General features: G+C 44.0%; 1 protein-coding gene across 12 annotated transcripts in view; it reads right to left on the bottom strand.

The window, feature by feature from the left end:
* HNRNPM (heterogeneous nuclear ribonucleoprotein M) overlaps nt 1–11,684 on the bottom strand; it is a 40,158-nt gene extending 28,474 nt beyond the window's left edge. For 11 of the 12 annotated variants that reach the window (XM_059888139.1, XM_059888144.1, XM_059888140.1 and 8 more), the window contains exons 1-2: nt 11,496–11,632; nt 2,579–2,748 (exon numbers count right to left, since the gene is read on the bottom strand). Coding sequence is in view for 2 of the 12 variants with exons in the window: in XM_005208875.4 (XP_005208932.1) it covers nt 2,579–2,748; nt 11,496–11,608 (283 nt within the window). In the remaining 10 variants the exon portion in view is untranslated. Of the gene's footprint in view, nt 1–2,578; nt 2,749–11,495 lie in introns of all 12 variants that reach the window. The other variant, NM_001191223.1, reaches the window with a different exon arrangement.
* Nucleotides 11,685–13,738: the final 2,054 nt, after the last annotated feature.

Genomic DNA, 13,738 nt, shown 5'->3' with positions numbered 1-13,738 from the left:
GGAGGGGTACATGATGCATGATCATCCTTAGAAAAAAGCTCCTGTCTTGCCATCTCAAAGCTACTGAGTTCTGAGATGCAGCTATTACATATTATAGGTAGTGCTGCAATGACAGAGCACTTTTCACATCTCTAAGCCGAGGACAACTAATTCTAGCCATCTCACTAGTTTTCTGAAAACAACAGGGGTATGATTTCATCAGGAACAGACCTTAAAATATAGACTGATAAAGAGTGGTTGGATCACAACAGCCCATTATTGTGGTTTGCCCACTTCAGAGACTGTCCTGAGAATAATACTTTTAGACTGTAAGAGCCTCTATCCCCAACTTTTTTCTCCCCTGTGCAATAACAAGTCTTCTAAAACCTTAAAACATTGCGACAGATTTTAAGAATATATTTCAGATTTCAAGTAATCATTGAAACATATTTTTGTTTACCAAGACATGAATTAAAAGTTTTAAAAACCTCAAAATGAAAATAAGAACATTTGTACTTACATAAACAGTAATTTTCTTTTGACTTCACATACTGAATATAAGATTTACCATGAAAAGATTACCTTTCTCTTATGAATCCCTTTATCCACAATCCAATACTGCTAAAACTTAATTAAACAGAAAGGTAATTAATTTAACCTGTACAGGGGAGCGCTAAACAAGAACATTTTAAGGTTTATTAAAAATAACTGATTTACTGCACACCTGTAATTCTAAATTACACCACCAAAAATACACTGAAAGGGCTGAGCCAGGGCATTCATAGCAGTATGCCAGGGGAATATGAGAACCAGTTTGGAAGTATCCGAATAAACCACCAGGCTGGCTCCACACTTAATACAGTGCAAATAGGAAGTTGAGGTGAACTGCTTCTACATCCAGAAACGTCATGGCTGCTGCTGCTGCTACCAGCTTTAAGGCTCCCAAAACTGAATTACTGAATGGTAAAGCAGTAAAAATGTCACCTACTTTATCCATCATGTCCCAAAACTGGTTCACACACTCCTAAAAATGGAAAATAATTTGGCCTGCAATCTCTTACAAAGTTCTAACAATTGCATTTTCAAAGCCACATTCCTGGTTCTTGGAACTACTATACCTTATTATCAATGGATGTATCCATTCAGCGGTTCAACCAAATCGCGAGAACACAAATTTGGAGGTTATTCCAAAAACTAATTCGAATGAGACCCAACTGTGCTGTACAGAAATTCTAAGCTTTATTGAAGCAGCAGTCCCAAAAACCAAGAACACTGCATCTGGGATGCCTCGTGACACGCCCTTCAGACAAAAAGAAACTTCACTCGTGCCCTAGGAGCACTGGCAGGAATGATTTGGCTGATCAAGGCAGGAAAACAAACCTCACACCAGAACGTTTTTCCATCCATGTTACCTGGAGAAATACTACATGGGAGCAGCCTACATGACTGTACAGAGAGGTTCACAGTGCCTAATGCTTCTGGCATGTTGTGGTTGAATTAAATGATGGGACCATGATGGCAGTGGGCCGTTCATAATTTCAAAACCCAATGCTGGGAGCACCAGTACACATACCAAAATGGCCTATCCAAGTGGCATCTGTCTGTCACTGAGATGTTAATCATTTGACAAATCAAGCTCAAATCTCTTTACATTATGAATGCTCCAGAAAAACCAGTACCTTTCAGTCCTTCAAAAAGACTCCGGTTAAGAATTATTTGATTCTAGGTTTCCCATGGGGTAAGAGTGAGGGGAGACCTCCAGGCCTTTAGACAAATGGTTCTCTATCAAGTTTCATCTAAACCAGGGCTGAGCAATCTCTTTAGCCCTGTGTGCCACCAGCAGGGCCCAGAATCAGGAAAAGACGACAAACGCAGCAGAACAAGAGTGTGACGAGGAGGAGGACACACACGGTGTGCACAGGAGGCAGAGACAGAGGACACGGGGGCAGCCAACCGCCCAGGGCCTCCTGGTGGCAGCAGGGCTTCCGTTCCTTCCTCTGCCTCAACCAGACTCTGGACACCAGGGTTGGGACTGGTGGGTGCCTGAAGGCACCAAATTACACAGCGGATGCTTTACTTTGAGCTACCCAACTGCCGATCGAGTCTGTGTTTTCCTCCCCAGGGCATGGATTTATAATTTAGAATCTGAGCAGCACACGTTCCAGCCACCAAATTTTGATCCCAGGAAGACATCCGCAAAATTTAGACAAAGTACTACCTTCCCGCCAGAATTTTAAAACAAAAAGGGAAAAGAAAAAAATTTCTCCCACCTAATAGGAAGAATTCAAAAAGTTTCCTTAATTCCCTAACAAAGAGGCTCCCCTCAAGTTTAATCGAAGCCCTGTTAACCATACTAAGCCAGTGAAATCATTCATAGGCCAAGGGATCATACAAATGCCCCCATCTGACACACAAGTGCATGACCACAAAAAAAAGGAAAAAAGGTAGGGTGGATGGGGACGGGGCTTAGCTCTCAAGCCTGGAGAGAACACATGCTCTACTCAGAACAGCTTCCACTGACAAAAAATAACCAAGGAATTAGGCACAGAGAAGATGACACACCAACCTTCTGACCCTACTCAACCACCAGTACCATTACCTTTTTCTTTAACCAGGTCTTTAAGTGACTGCCATTTCACATCAAAAGGTATGTTTGTAATGAAGGCTCTGTATCTTTTAGTTGGATTGGCATATGGCTCAAAGCGATTGCCTCCTCTTTTTATGTTTTTCTCCTTCCTCTTCTCATTCTGAGCAGGTCGTTCTCCTTCACTGAATTCAAAAGAGGAGAAAAAAACATTCACAAGTTAGCACAACCCAAAAGACAATATTTGATTTTCCAGGCAAATTATCCTGATTATCTCAGGCAAAGTTACATATAACACAAGAATATTGAGTCACTCAAACTGAAGTGGTCCATAGAGCAGAAAACTGCAGTAGTACACTCCTGAAAATCCACCTATCAAAAAAACCATTTCCAAGACAAATGTGCTTTCCTAGGCCTTCACACACTCCTGTGGGGCTCTAACATATGTGGGGGGTGCGGAGGCCATCTCCCTACCTGAGGTGCTTTAATTCTAAGACAGTAACAGGAAAACAGAAGGGAAGATTTATAAGACTTCATGGAACCCCAAAGAGGTGGTACACGTAGGCCCAACAAACTTCAGCCCTACAAATAAGTAATTTTCATTGTGGGGGCAAAAAAAATTTTTTAAGTGGAAACGTAAAATGGTGCAGTTACTACAAAACAGTTTGGCAATTACTCAAAAAGTTAAAACATAATTACCACAGGACCGAGCAATTCCACTCCTAGGCAGTTATTATTCACAGTAGCAAAAGGTGAAAACAACCCAAGCATACACCAAAAGATGAACGGAATAAACAAAATGTGGTAGATCCAGGCAATAAAATATTACTCAGTCATTAAAAAAAAAAAAAAGGAATGAAGTGCTGATACATGTTGCAAAAGAGATGAACTTTGAAAACATTATGCTAAGTGAAATAAGTCAGGCATAGAGAAAAAAAGGAGAGGTAAAGTTACCCAGGACTGGGGAGAGATGGGAATGGTGAGTTACTGTTTAATGGCTACAGAGTTTGTTTGGGATGATTAAAAAAAAAAAGTTCTGGAAATGGTGAGTGAATAGGTACAACACTGTACTAATGCCATTAAATTGTACATATAATCATTTTAAGATGGTGAAATTTACATACATCTTACCACAATTTTTTTTTAAGTTTTTTTAAAGGGAAAGAAACCTTTCTCTACTCAACTCCATTACTTTGAGGCTAGGGAAACTGAAGTCAAGCAACTCTGGTAGGTAAAAAGCAGGCTAACAATTCTTTAGTAGAGAAGGGTGGATTTTTTTTTTTTTTTTTTGCGTGGACTTTCCTGCAATACTCTCTACCTTTGTGTGTTAGGTGCTTCCACGGAGTAGCATTTCTAAACCCTACAGGTACAAATGTGGCTTAGAGTGAGCAGGAAAAAGGTTCACAAAAAATGCAGGCTCCCAAAGGACAGAACCAGACAGGCTGGAAGCCCGGGCCAAAGCCCAGGAACTGGCCAGAGTGTGTGCACAGCCAGGGCAAGGCTGGGCCGGCTGAGCAAGACTGCTCCCTGAGCCCCCGTGATCACAGGCGGACACCAGTGAGAGCTGACCAGGAACAAGTAGGGAGCCAGCAGCCACAGAAGTCCTCTTGTGCATCAAGTCCAGCACTGTCTGCTTCCCAAGCCCTCTGCTTTTCTACCAGTGAGAACTGAGGGACTCCCACAACTACAGATTCCAGCAGAGACTTTGTGATCCATGACAAAAAGGCAAAGAAAACAAAAAAATCAAGACTATGGTATTGATGATTTACAAGACCACCTTTTTTAAAGTAAGAGTTGATCTTTATTCTAGGATATGTCTTCCCTGCAGTGGGGAATGGCAGCTGGAGGACTTTCTTTCAGTGTACCTGGAAAAATTAAAGTTAGCAACTTATTTTAGTCCCCAAGGTATTTTTTTAAAAACTGGTCCCTCACAGCCAAATACAAGTGTGCCAAATGTTAAGGAAAGCAACTTCCTCCATGATCTGATTGATACCAATATCAACATGCAATCAACAGACCTCCTTCACAAGGGCTGGCAGATGACAGAAAGGGATAGGGTCACACAATCCCTGGATTCCTAGAAATCTTTACTCTGTCTACCCAGGCTCATGACAGACTCTCCTTAGGCTGACTGCACACCATAAACACAGTCCACCTGTCTACTCCACAGGAAAGCCCAGCACCAGGGCTGCCAAACAGCACGCGTCCATGCGTCTTACCCTCAGCAGATGCGAAGGACAAGTATTACAATTAATAAAATGGAGATCAATTTTCATTTCATGGGCCTAACTACAGAGGGTCTATGGGTAGAAAAACATTGTAACAGAATTGGCTTCTTTTGAAGCCGAAATATTCCATCAGCAACATTAAAAAACATTATTCTGACACAGGGTCCATGACACAGTTACAGTTTCAGCCTGTGTTTTAACAGACTGCTCAACTCACCTTATAAATTACAAAATGTATAAATAACTCATTACAAGACAAAGGTAACAAAGTGTCTAGGCCAAATTCTGCCGTTCAGCATTACTGCTAAGAATAAACTGCCCAATCTAACCACAGAAGATGGGGATTTGGTTTGGGGTTAATCCACACCACAGGGCTCGCCATCCAGAAGGCAGCTCATGTGGGTTATGCCCAAAGTATGCCCACAGCACCACTATACCCAAATCCTTCTCCAGCTAATCATTTCCTCTCTGAGAAGTTTCCTCCTAAGTAAAACAGGTGAACTATCTCATCACTTGCAGTTTCTTAAAAAATTGACCTTTTCATAAATCTAATAATCATTATCAACTCTATTCTTTACAGAATAGTAGAGAACCATCCTCAAAAAAACCTCACATGACACATATTCAAGTACAGATGATATAACTGAACAAAATCCCATTTTTAAAAAATGTTCAATTTTCTCATTTATCTTCTAGACAGAATTAGGGGAATATTCTTCTAGCCCTAAAATACATGTAACACAACTGTAAACACCTTTTAGAAATACATTTTTACAGGTAGATTATCATTTAGCTACACTGACGAAAAACTGTTTTATCCTAAATACCCCAAATTTATGAGATTATAAATTCAAAATGTTAAAATACACCTACCATGTTATGCACAACTAGATACCCAGAAGAAAATTAACATATCCATGCAAAAACTTATACCTGAATGCTCGTAACAACATTATTTATTCCAGTTTCCCAAAAACTGGAAATCTAAATGTCTACCTACAAACAGGCAGAGATCAAGCTTCCCTGGTGGCTCACTATATAAAAAATGTGCCTGCAATGTAGGAGATCCAGGTCAAACCCTGGGTTGGGAGGATACCCTAAAGGGAACTGCTACCCACTCCAGTATTGTTGTCTGGGAAATCCCATGGACAGATGAGCCTGGCAGGCTGTACAGTCCATGGGGTCACAAGAGTTGAACACCACTTAGCAACTAAATTCACCACTAACAGGTGAATGAATCAACAAACTGTATTCATACACTGAAATACTATTCAACAGTAAGTAATGAATTACACACAACATGGATGAACCTCAAAATAATTACACTCAAAGATACCAGACAGAAAAAGCGTACATATAGTATGACTTCACCATGTAAAACTGTGTGAGAAAATGTAATCTGGCAAACTAATTTACAGCAGGTTCTCTCAGCCTCAACAGTATGAACATTTTGGGCCAGAAAATTCTTTTGTTGTTTGAGCCTGCCCTATGTGCTGCAGGATCCCTGATCTCTTCCCAAGGGAGGCCAGAAGCAGCCCCATTCCTCAGATCTGAAGATGAAGATAAGGGGGAAAAAAAAAATCCCCAAGACACTTTCAAATGTCTCCTGAAGGGAAAGAAATCTCCCAATGAGAAGCACTGATACATACTGATGTGGAGAACAAACTAATAGTTGCCTGGAGGTGGGGGAAAGGAGGACTCAGGATTACCAAGGGGCAGCAAAAACTTCTACAGGTTATAACTGTATTATTTTCATTCAGTGATGATATCAAATCACACACTTCCAACCTGTGCAGTTTGTTGTGCCAATTACACATTTCTTAAAGTTTCTGCTGGTTTCTCAAATTCCAAATCTTACTCCAACATAACTTGACTTGTAACTGCTATATAAAGCTAACAAATTTGCAATCTTTCAAAGAAACTGAAGCTACCTAAACCAGCTAAATAAATGTCTTACCGATAGTCTCCTTGCTAACTTGCTTCCAATTGTCAATAAACACCCTATTTGATTCTGGTACCCAATTATCTATCTGAAGTTCTAAATAGACCCAGTATGTTAAAAACTTTTCCTGACAGTCTATAACCTAATTCCTAATACATCGATAAAGATAAGTCCAAAATACCTTAAGAAGCTTCTGAGTCAGTCAAGTAAGATTAATTATGATTAATATGGTTTTGGAACTGTTTTCCTGATTATACTCTTTGAAGACTGGTAACTTACCATGTCACTGCTCCACCGTACTAGAATTATACTTTACATAAAGATCACAACTAAAAAAAAACAAAATACTGAGTGCCTAGTCCACAAAGAGCTGCTACATTCACTAAGTAAAACAGTAAATCCCTACCCTCTCTTACGCTTCCACAGCATTCCCATGTATAATGCTCTCATAACTCCTGGAGTTTTTCAATCAGGAGTGTAGTTTGAAACAGCAACTACAATATCTTGAAATCCTCACCACATCTCTTGAGGGAAAAGACCCCCCTCAACCTCCATATTCCCTTCAGAACTATCCCTTATATAGAATGAGTCTTCACAAAAATCCTTTCAATCCTGAACTCCACTAATGTATTGAACATGTAGAGAGCACCATTCTAGCTCCAGGTCTACCACTTAACTACCCAGGTGAGTCCAGTTCTTTACCTCTATGGGTCTTTACCAGCAAAACCAGCATAACCTGTATCCACACAGCTCACAGGGGTGTTGTGAGAATCAACAAGCAGCCTAACAAAAAGCAGCTTGATAAATGTTCAGCGCAGTTATCTAAGAGGGTAGTACCACATGTGACTAAGAGGTAGGGTCATCAAAGTCTGAACCCCAATGTTACCAGCTCTTTGCCAGGCCTCAGTTCCTTAATCTGCAAAAGGAGGTTACTATCCACACTCACAAGTTTAAAGGAGAAGCTGGCACACTAACTGTGACGATGACGTATTTTTGTACCAAAAACTTTCTGGAGAATGATTCACTCCTTGCATTCTACCACTGCACATACTGATTAGACTTTAAGCCCACTGGGGCCGTGGCTAAGGAAACCTAAACACTGTACTTGCTGTTTAGCGCCGTGTTTGACTTTGTGTAGTCTCTGACTCTTTGTGACCCCAAGGACTGTAGCCCACCAGTCTCCTCTGTCCAGGGGATTTCCCAGGCAAGAATACTGGAGTGGGTTGCTGTTTCCTTCCCTAGGGATCTTCTCGACCCAGAGATCGAACTCCTGTCTCCTGTATTGCAGGCAGATTCTTTACCACTGAACCACCAGGGAAACCTCCACTGTACTCATCACAGACTACCAAAACGGTAATTCAAATTTAACCTCACTGCAAAACACGGTAATGGAGGAGTCTATCTGAGAAATCCCAAATGAAACAAGCAACCTAATCTTTGCAGACTAGTATCCCCCAGCCTAGCCTTGAATAAAATCAAAAAAGCAAAGAGCTAGCAGCATGCATTCCAACAATCCAGAGCCCCATTCTAATCCTGAGCTCACCATCAAATATGTCTCAAGATTATCAAGCATACAAGCACTTCTTAAAGTGCAGCAAACACTCAAGTTACCGCAAAAAGCACAAAGAATCTGGTTAAAAATTAAAAAAGAAAAAAAAAAACACTTAAAACGTCTGTTTACTGAGAGGTTTGCTGTGGAAACAGCAAAAGCCTTGAAGTCAAGATGGCCTCCCCCAGATTCTTAGCGTCGATTTCTTTAACCTGAATTTTCTCAATTGAAAAAAAAAAAACCTTTTCTTGACTGTAAAACAGTCTTAACACTAACCTTGCATCCCCAGAAATTTACACTAAATACAAATTTTTATTTTTAAAATAGCCCATCTCTCACCTTTCAGATTCGGCCACAGGTTAATCTGGAAGTGGAGTAGGTTAAGTCACTGATTTTAAATGTATAGTGTAACCTCTATTTTTAAACAATAAAAAAAAAAACCCCTAAGCCTATGTGTCCCTCTAAAATGAATATTTTTACCCCCAATACACTCTAACTCTGAATCTTGACTGTCCTTAGATGGAATGCATTTCTCATCAATAAAAAAAAAAAAAAAAAAAAACAGTCGGCTTACAGCTGGGAGAGAAAAGGAATTGCAAAACGGGCTGTGCTTTTCATGGTCCTCATGAAGCTTGCTGTCTCAGTGCCTTTTCAGCTTTCAGCACACTCCACTCCTGGTGGAGACAAAGGTGAGAAGAATCCAGTCTCACTTATTTCCCATCCCGCAAAAGTGGCTCAGCTGGTAAAGAAACCACTTGCAATGCGGGAAACCTGGGTTTGAAAGATCCCCTGGAGAAGGGAAAGGCTCCCCACTCCAGTATTCTGGCCTAGAGAATTTCATGGACTGTATGGGGTGGCCAAGAGTCAGACACGACTGAGCGACTTTCACAAAATCACAAAAAAGCTCTCAAGATAAAAATCTGAACTCCCTAGTCTGGAATTCACTGCCCACCAGCTGGCCTTCAGTGCTCCCGCAGTTTCAGTTCTTTATAAAGAAAGTAAAAGGAAAATGAAGTTCTTTATAAATATATATCAAACATGTCAAAATCTTTGAAAACTCCTCTCTGCTTCTCTCCAATGATCACCTTTCATCCTCCTCCTCCTAGGGGAACACCTGGTGGCCCCCAACAGCCTAGGATTGAGGGAGGGGAGTTCCTCCAAGTTCCCCACCCCTGTAACTCCTTTTACTTATATCAACTTTACTACAAAAATATCCATTGGTCCCTCCCTATGAGCAGGAAGACTGTTTTCTAAAGAGCTCTGCTTTAAAGGCTTCCCGAGGCAAAACACACACACACACACAAAAACACCCAAAATACAAACTTTTCCAATGGCCCTACAAAATAAATCTAAGTGTTCCTAACTGCCTAAAATATTCTCTATTTCAAGAGTCTCAGACTGAGGTTCTCCCAACAAAGACTTTTTTAAATTTCTGAAACCTTCAGATTCTTTCTGAAGGCCCTGTTTTATGTTTGTCAAATGAATCAGTCACAAAATGACTATTTGGAAATGGACTGTGGAAAATGGGAAATTTGGAAAATGTACCCCAGATGCTATAATCTGTAACTAATAACTTCTCACCTAGCACGATTCTAGCAGCACTCCATCCTGTGATAACTGCTTTGAAAGAAAAAAAAAAAAAGGACATAAATGTATATCTTAAAGGCCTCCAAACATGGTCCTCAAATATCCTACCAGGCTCCCTTAAACAAGTTATTTTAAAAAGTCTAAATGAACACGTCCCTTTCCAGAGTTTTCAATAACAAAAGAGTTGGGAATACTTCTAGGATGCCTTTCTCTCGATTTCCAAGGACCAGTAACCACGGTATTCGGCTCCTCCCCACCTCAGGAGAGAGAGTTTTTAACAATATAGCTAGTATTTAGTGAGTGTTCATAAGCAAACTACTCTTAACTACACTCACTTTTAATCCCCATGAACTCTAATTATACACATTAAAAATTGGTGGGAAGGTAAATCCATAGGAGACAGAACGCATAGCACAGGTATCCAGGAGAGGTGAATGGTTAAGTTAACTGCTTAATGGCTACAGTTTCTATTTAGAGTGAGGAAAAAGTTTTCAGCGTGGATATTCGTGATGCTGCACAAAACCGCGAATGCACTCGATGCCACGGAATCATCCACCTAAAAATGGCTGAAACTGTAAATTTCACCAGGTTTTTAAAAAAATGTATGTGGGAAATCAAAAGTGTGCCCAAGCCTTCCCCTCACCTCCCCCTACAGTTGGCGGGCGAAGGCAAAACGTCTTTCCGCACCTCTCAGCCGACTGTAATCAGAATGAGTGGGGTTCACCAGAAACATAAGACGATGCTTTAACGCTTTAAGAAAACTTTCAAAACCGAGGACCTGAGACAGAGCCCCCAATAGGACTCGAAAGCGTGGCCGAGTTTGGATATAGGTGAACCCGCCTAATGATGCAAAATCTTCCCCTAGAACACGGAAAATGTTTCCCTTTTTCTTCCTTTCCTCTTACACTTTGTTTCTACAGATGAACACTGAGCAGCAGATCCGATCGCTCCACATACACCTACCGCGCACCTGGGGAGGAGCTGAGGGACTAACTCCAGGTCGGAGCTTGGGGCAAGGGGCAGTTCCGATCGAGGCACTTCCCGCGGGGCCGGGAGGGGGGAGGGGAACCGCGCGCTCCGGGGCGGAAGGGGGAGGGGGAGTCCGACCGTCCTCGCGGTCCTTCCCGATACCTACCCGCCTCCGCTACCGTTTACCGGGACCGACCGCGCGCGAGGTCCTGCGTGCGCACTTCCTCCCCTATCCCCCACTTTACGGATCGGGAAACTGAGACCCCGGACGACGGCGAAGAGACGGGAAGCCACGCGCCCAACCAAGGTCACCCGACAGGCCAGCAGGTCGCGGACTCCGGGTCTCGTCGGCTCTGGGCCCGCGCGCCATTATCCTTGCGCGCAGAGGCCCGGCCTAAGGCCTCAGCGTCGGACCCGGTCTGGAGAGACCAGAGGAGCTGAGACCCGATGCCTGGGAGAGAGCGGTCCTACAGGCGCTCACGGGGCCGCCCGGCTTCACCCCTCACAGCCTGGGCCGCCTCCACCCTCGGCAGACTCTGAAGGGAAAGAAAGCCCAGCTGAGGCCGCGCCGGGAGGAGGCCCCAACAGATCTAACGGAGCCGCCGCCAGCCACCGCGAAAGCGCCCAGCCTGGGACAAGGAGCCGTAAAATACTCACCCTTTCGGGCCCGGAGCTCCGTTGCCGCTTGGCACGCCAGGCGCGCCGCTCTCCTCCTCCATTTTGGGCTCCGTCGCCGCCACCTCGGCCGCCGCTTCGACCCCTGCCGCCATTTTCTCCGCGTCTGGGCTTTGTGTGAGCGAGAGGGCTGCGCGGCGCTGCGCCTGCGTGCTCACGTGACTCGGGGCGACCAGTAACGCCTGCGCGCGCCGCGGCGGCCTCCGGTCTCCTTCCCTCTCGGCCTGGGCCACGCCCCTGCTCCGGGCCACGCCCCCGCCGCGCGCACGCACGCACCGTCAGCTGTTATTAATTCATTCTTACAACAAACTTGTTTCGCTCCTACTGGATACAGTATCCTCTCTCCAGGTGTAATTGTTGTTATTATGGCTCAGTCCTGTCCGATTCTTTGCGACTCCATGAACTGCAGCATGCCAGACTTCCCTGTCCTTCATTTTATCCCGGAGTCTGCTCAAACTCACGTGAGTGGGTGATCCCATCCAACCATCTCATCCTCTGCCAGATCTAATGAGGGAGGCATCTCTCCACCCGCCACACCTGGACCTCGTCACTCCCAGCTTTCTGTAATCGAGCTGGGGTAGAATGACAGCTAAAGTTCTGTTTCCTAGGCTATAAGGAGTTAGCCAGGCCAGGGTAGGACACTGAAGGGCCAAGCAGTAGGACAAATGTGCAAAATGTTAACAATGTCTCGTTAAGAAATTATCTCATCCTACACCAGGAATACCTGGGCTCAATCCGGCCTGAGAACTCAGTGCAGAGCCCATGGCCCAAATCTCTCTCACTAAACAGCCATCAACTAATAACAGGATGTCTAGCTGGAGACTTCCTTTGTGCTTATGAATGTTTGTTAAGTGAGTGCACAAGCAAGAAGCCAAACCTGTTGATAGAAATCACATGATGAAAGAAACGATTGGACTCCTTCCTGCCTGACCCTGGGTCCTTCTGCTCTGAGAGCTTGGCCCTGTCCTCAGATGGGTTTTCAGGGTTGATACAGGGCTGTGTTCTGGGGCAGCCACAGTGGCCTGGGAAGAGTCCAGAGCCCCCAGCATAGACGCCTCAGGCTCCCTTCCCCAGCAGCCACCTCTCTCTCTGGTGTCTCTGGTACATTGAAATGTTTCACTGGAACTTGCAGACATTCCCATATGACCCCCAAACTCTCTCTAAACTCACAAAGGGAAAGAGTTTTGTTGGTTTGTTCTTGTTCTTATTGTCGTTTTACCCTCTCTCACTGAATAACTACATTCATCAGCCTCTGGGAAACTCTCTCACTTGCTACATCTTCCACCAAATTAAATACTTAATCCAGCCTGGTGATTCTGACCCTGGCTGAGAACTGCAGGCCCAGAGAATAAATTCAGTAAACCCAGCATGAGGCAGAGGCTAAGCCCCACTCACTCTTTCTGCTATGGGGGTTTTGGGGCTTCCTAGGTGGAGGTAGGGCTTCCCAGATAGCTCAATTGGTAAAGAATCTGTCTGCAATGCAGGAGGCCCTGGTTCGATTCCTGGGTCGGGAAGATCCGCTGGAGAAGGCATAGGCTACCCAGTCCAGTATTCTGGCCCGGAGAATTCCATGAACTGTATAGTCCATGGGGTCGCAAAGCTAGTGGTAAAGAATCCACCTGCCAATGCAGGTAGACGTAAGAGACCCAGGTTCGATTCCTACATCGGGAAGATACCCTGGAGAAGGAAATGGTAACGCACTCCAGTATTCTTACCTGGAGAATCCCTTGGACAGAGGCAGGCTACAGTCCACGCACTTGAAAACAGTTGGACATGACTGAAGCGACTTAGCACACACTGTTGAGGTGGAGGCTAGGCCCCACCCTCTCCTGCTCCCAATCCCAGTTCAGTTCAGTTCAGTCATTCAGTCATGTCCGACTCTTTGTGATCCCATGGACTGCAACACACCAGGCTTCCCTGTCCATCACCAACACCCAGAGCTTGCTCAAACTCATGTCCATTGAGTCGGTGATACCATCCAACCATCTCATCTTCCGTCATCCCCTTCTCTTCCTGCCTTCAATCTTTCCCAACATCAAGACTTTTCTAAGGAGTCATTTCTTCACATCAGGTGGCCAAAGTATTGGAGTTTCAGCTTCAACATCAGTCCTTCCAATGAATATTCAGGACTGATTTCCTTTTGGATTGACTGGCTTGATCTCCTTGCAGTCCAAGGGACTCTCAAGAGTCTTATCCAACACCACAGTTCAAAAGCATCAATTCTA

Source organism: Bos taurus, chromosome 7, assembly GCF_002263795.3.
Source record: "Bos taurus isolate L1 Dominette 01449 registration number 42190680 breed Hereford chromosome 7, ARS-UCD2.0, whole genome shotgun sequence".
NCBI lineage: Eukaryota > Metazoa > Chordata > Mammalia > Artiodactyla > Bovidae > Bos > Bos taurus.
The sequence above is the reverse complement of the archived record's forward strand: the minus strand, read 5'-3'. Positions and strand labels throughout refer to the sequence as shown.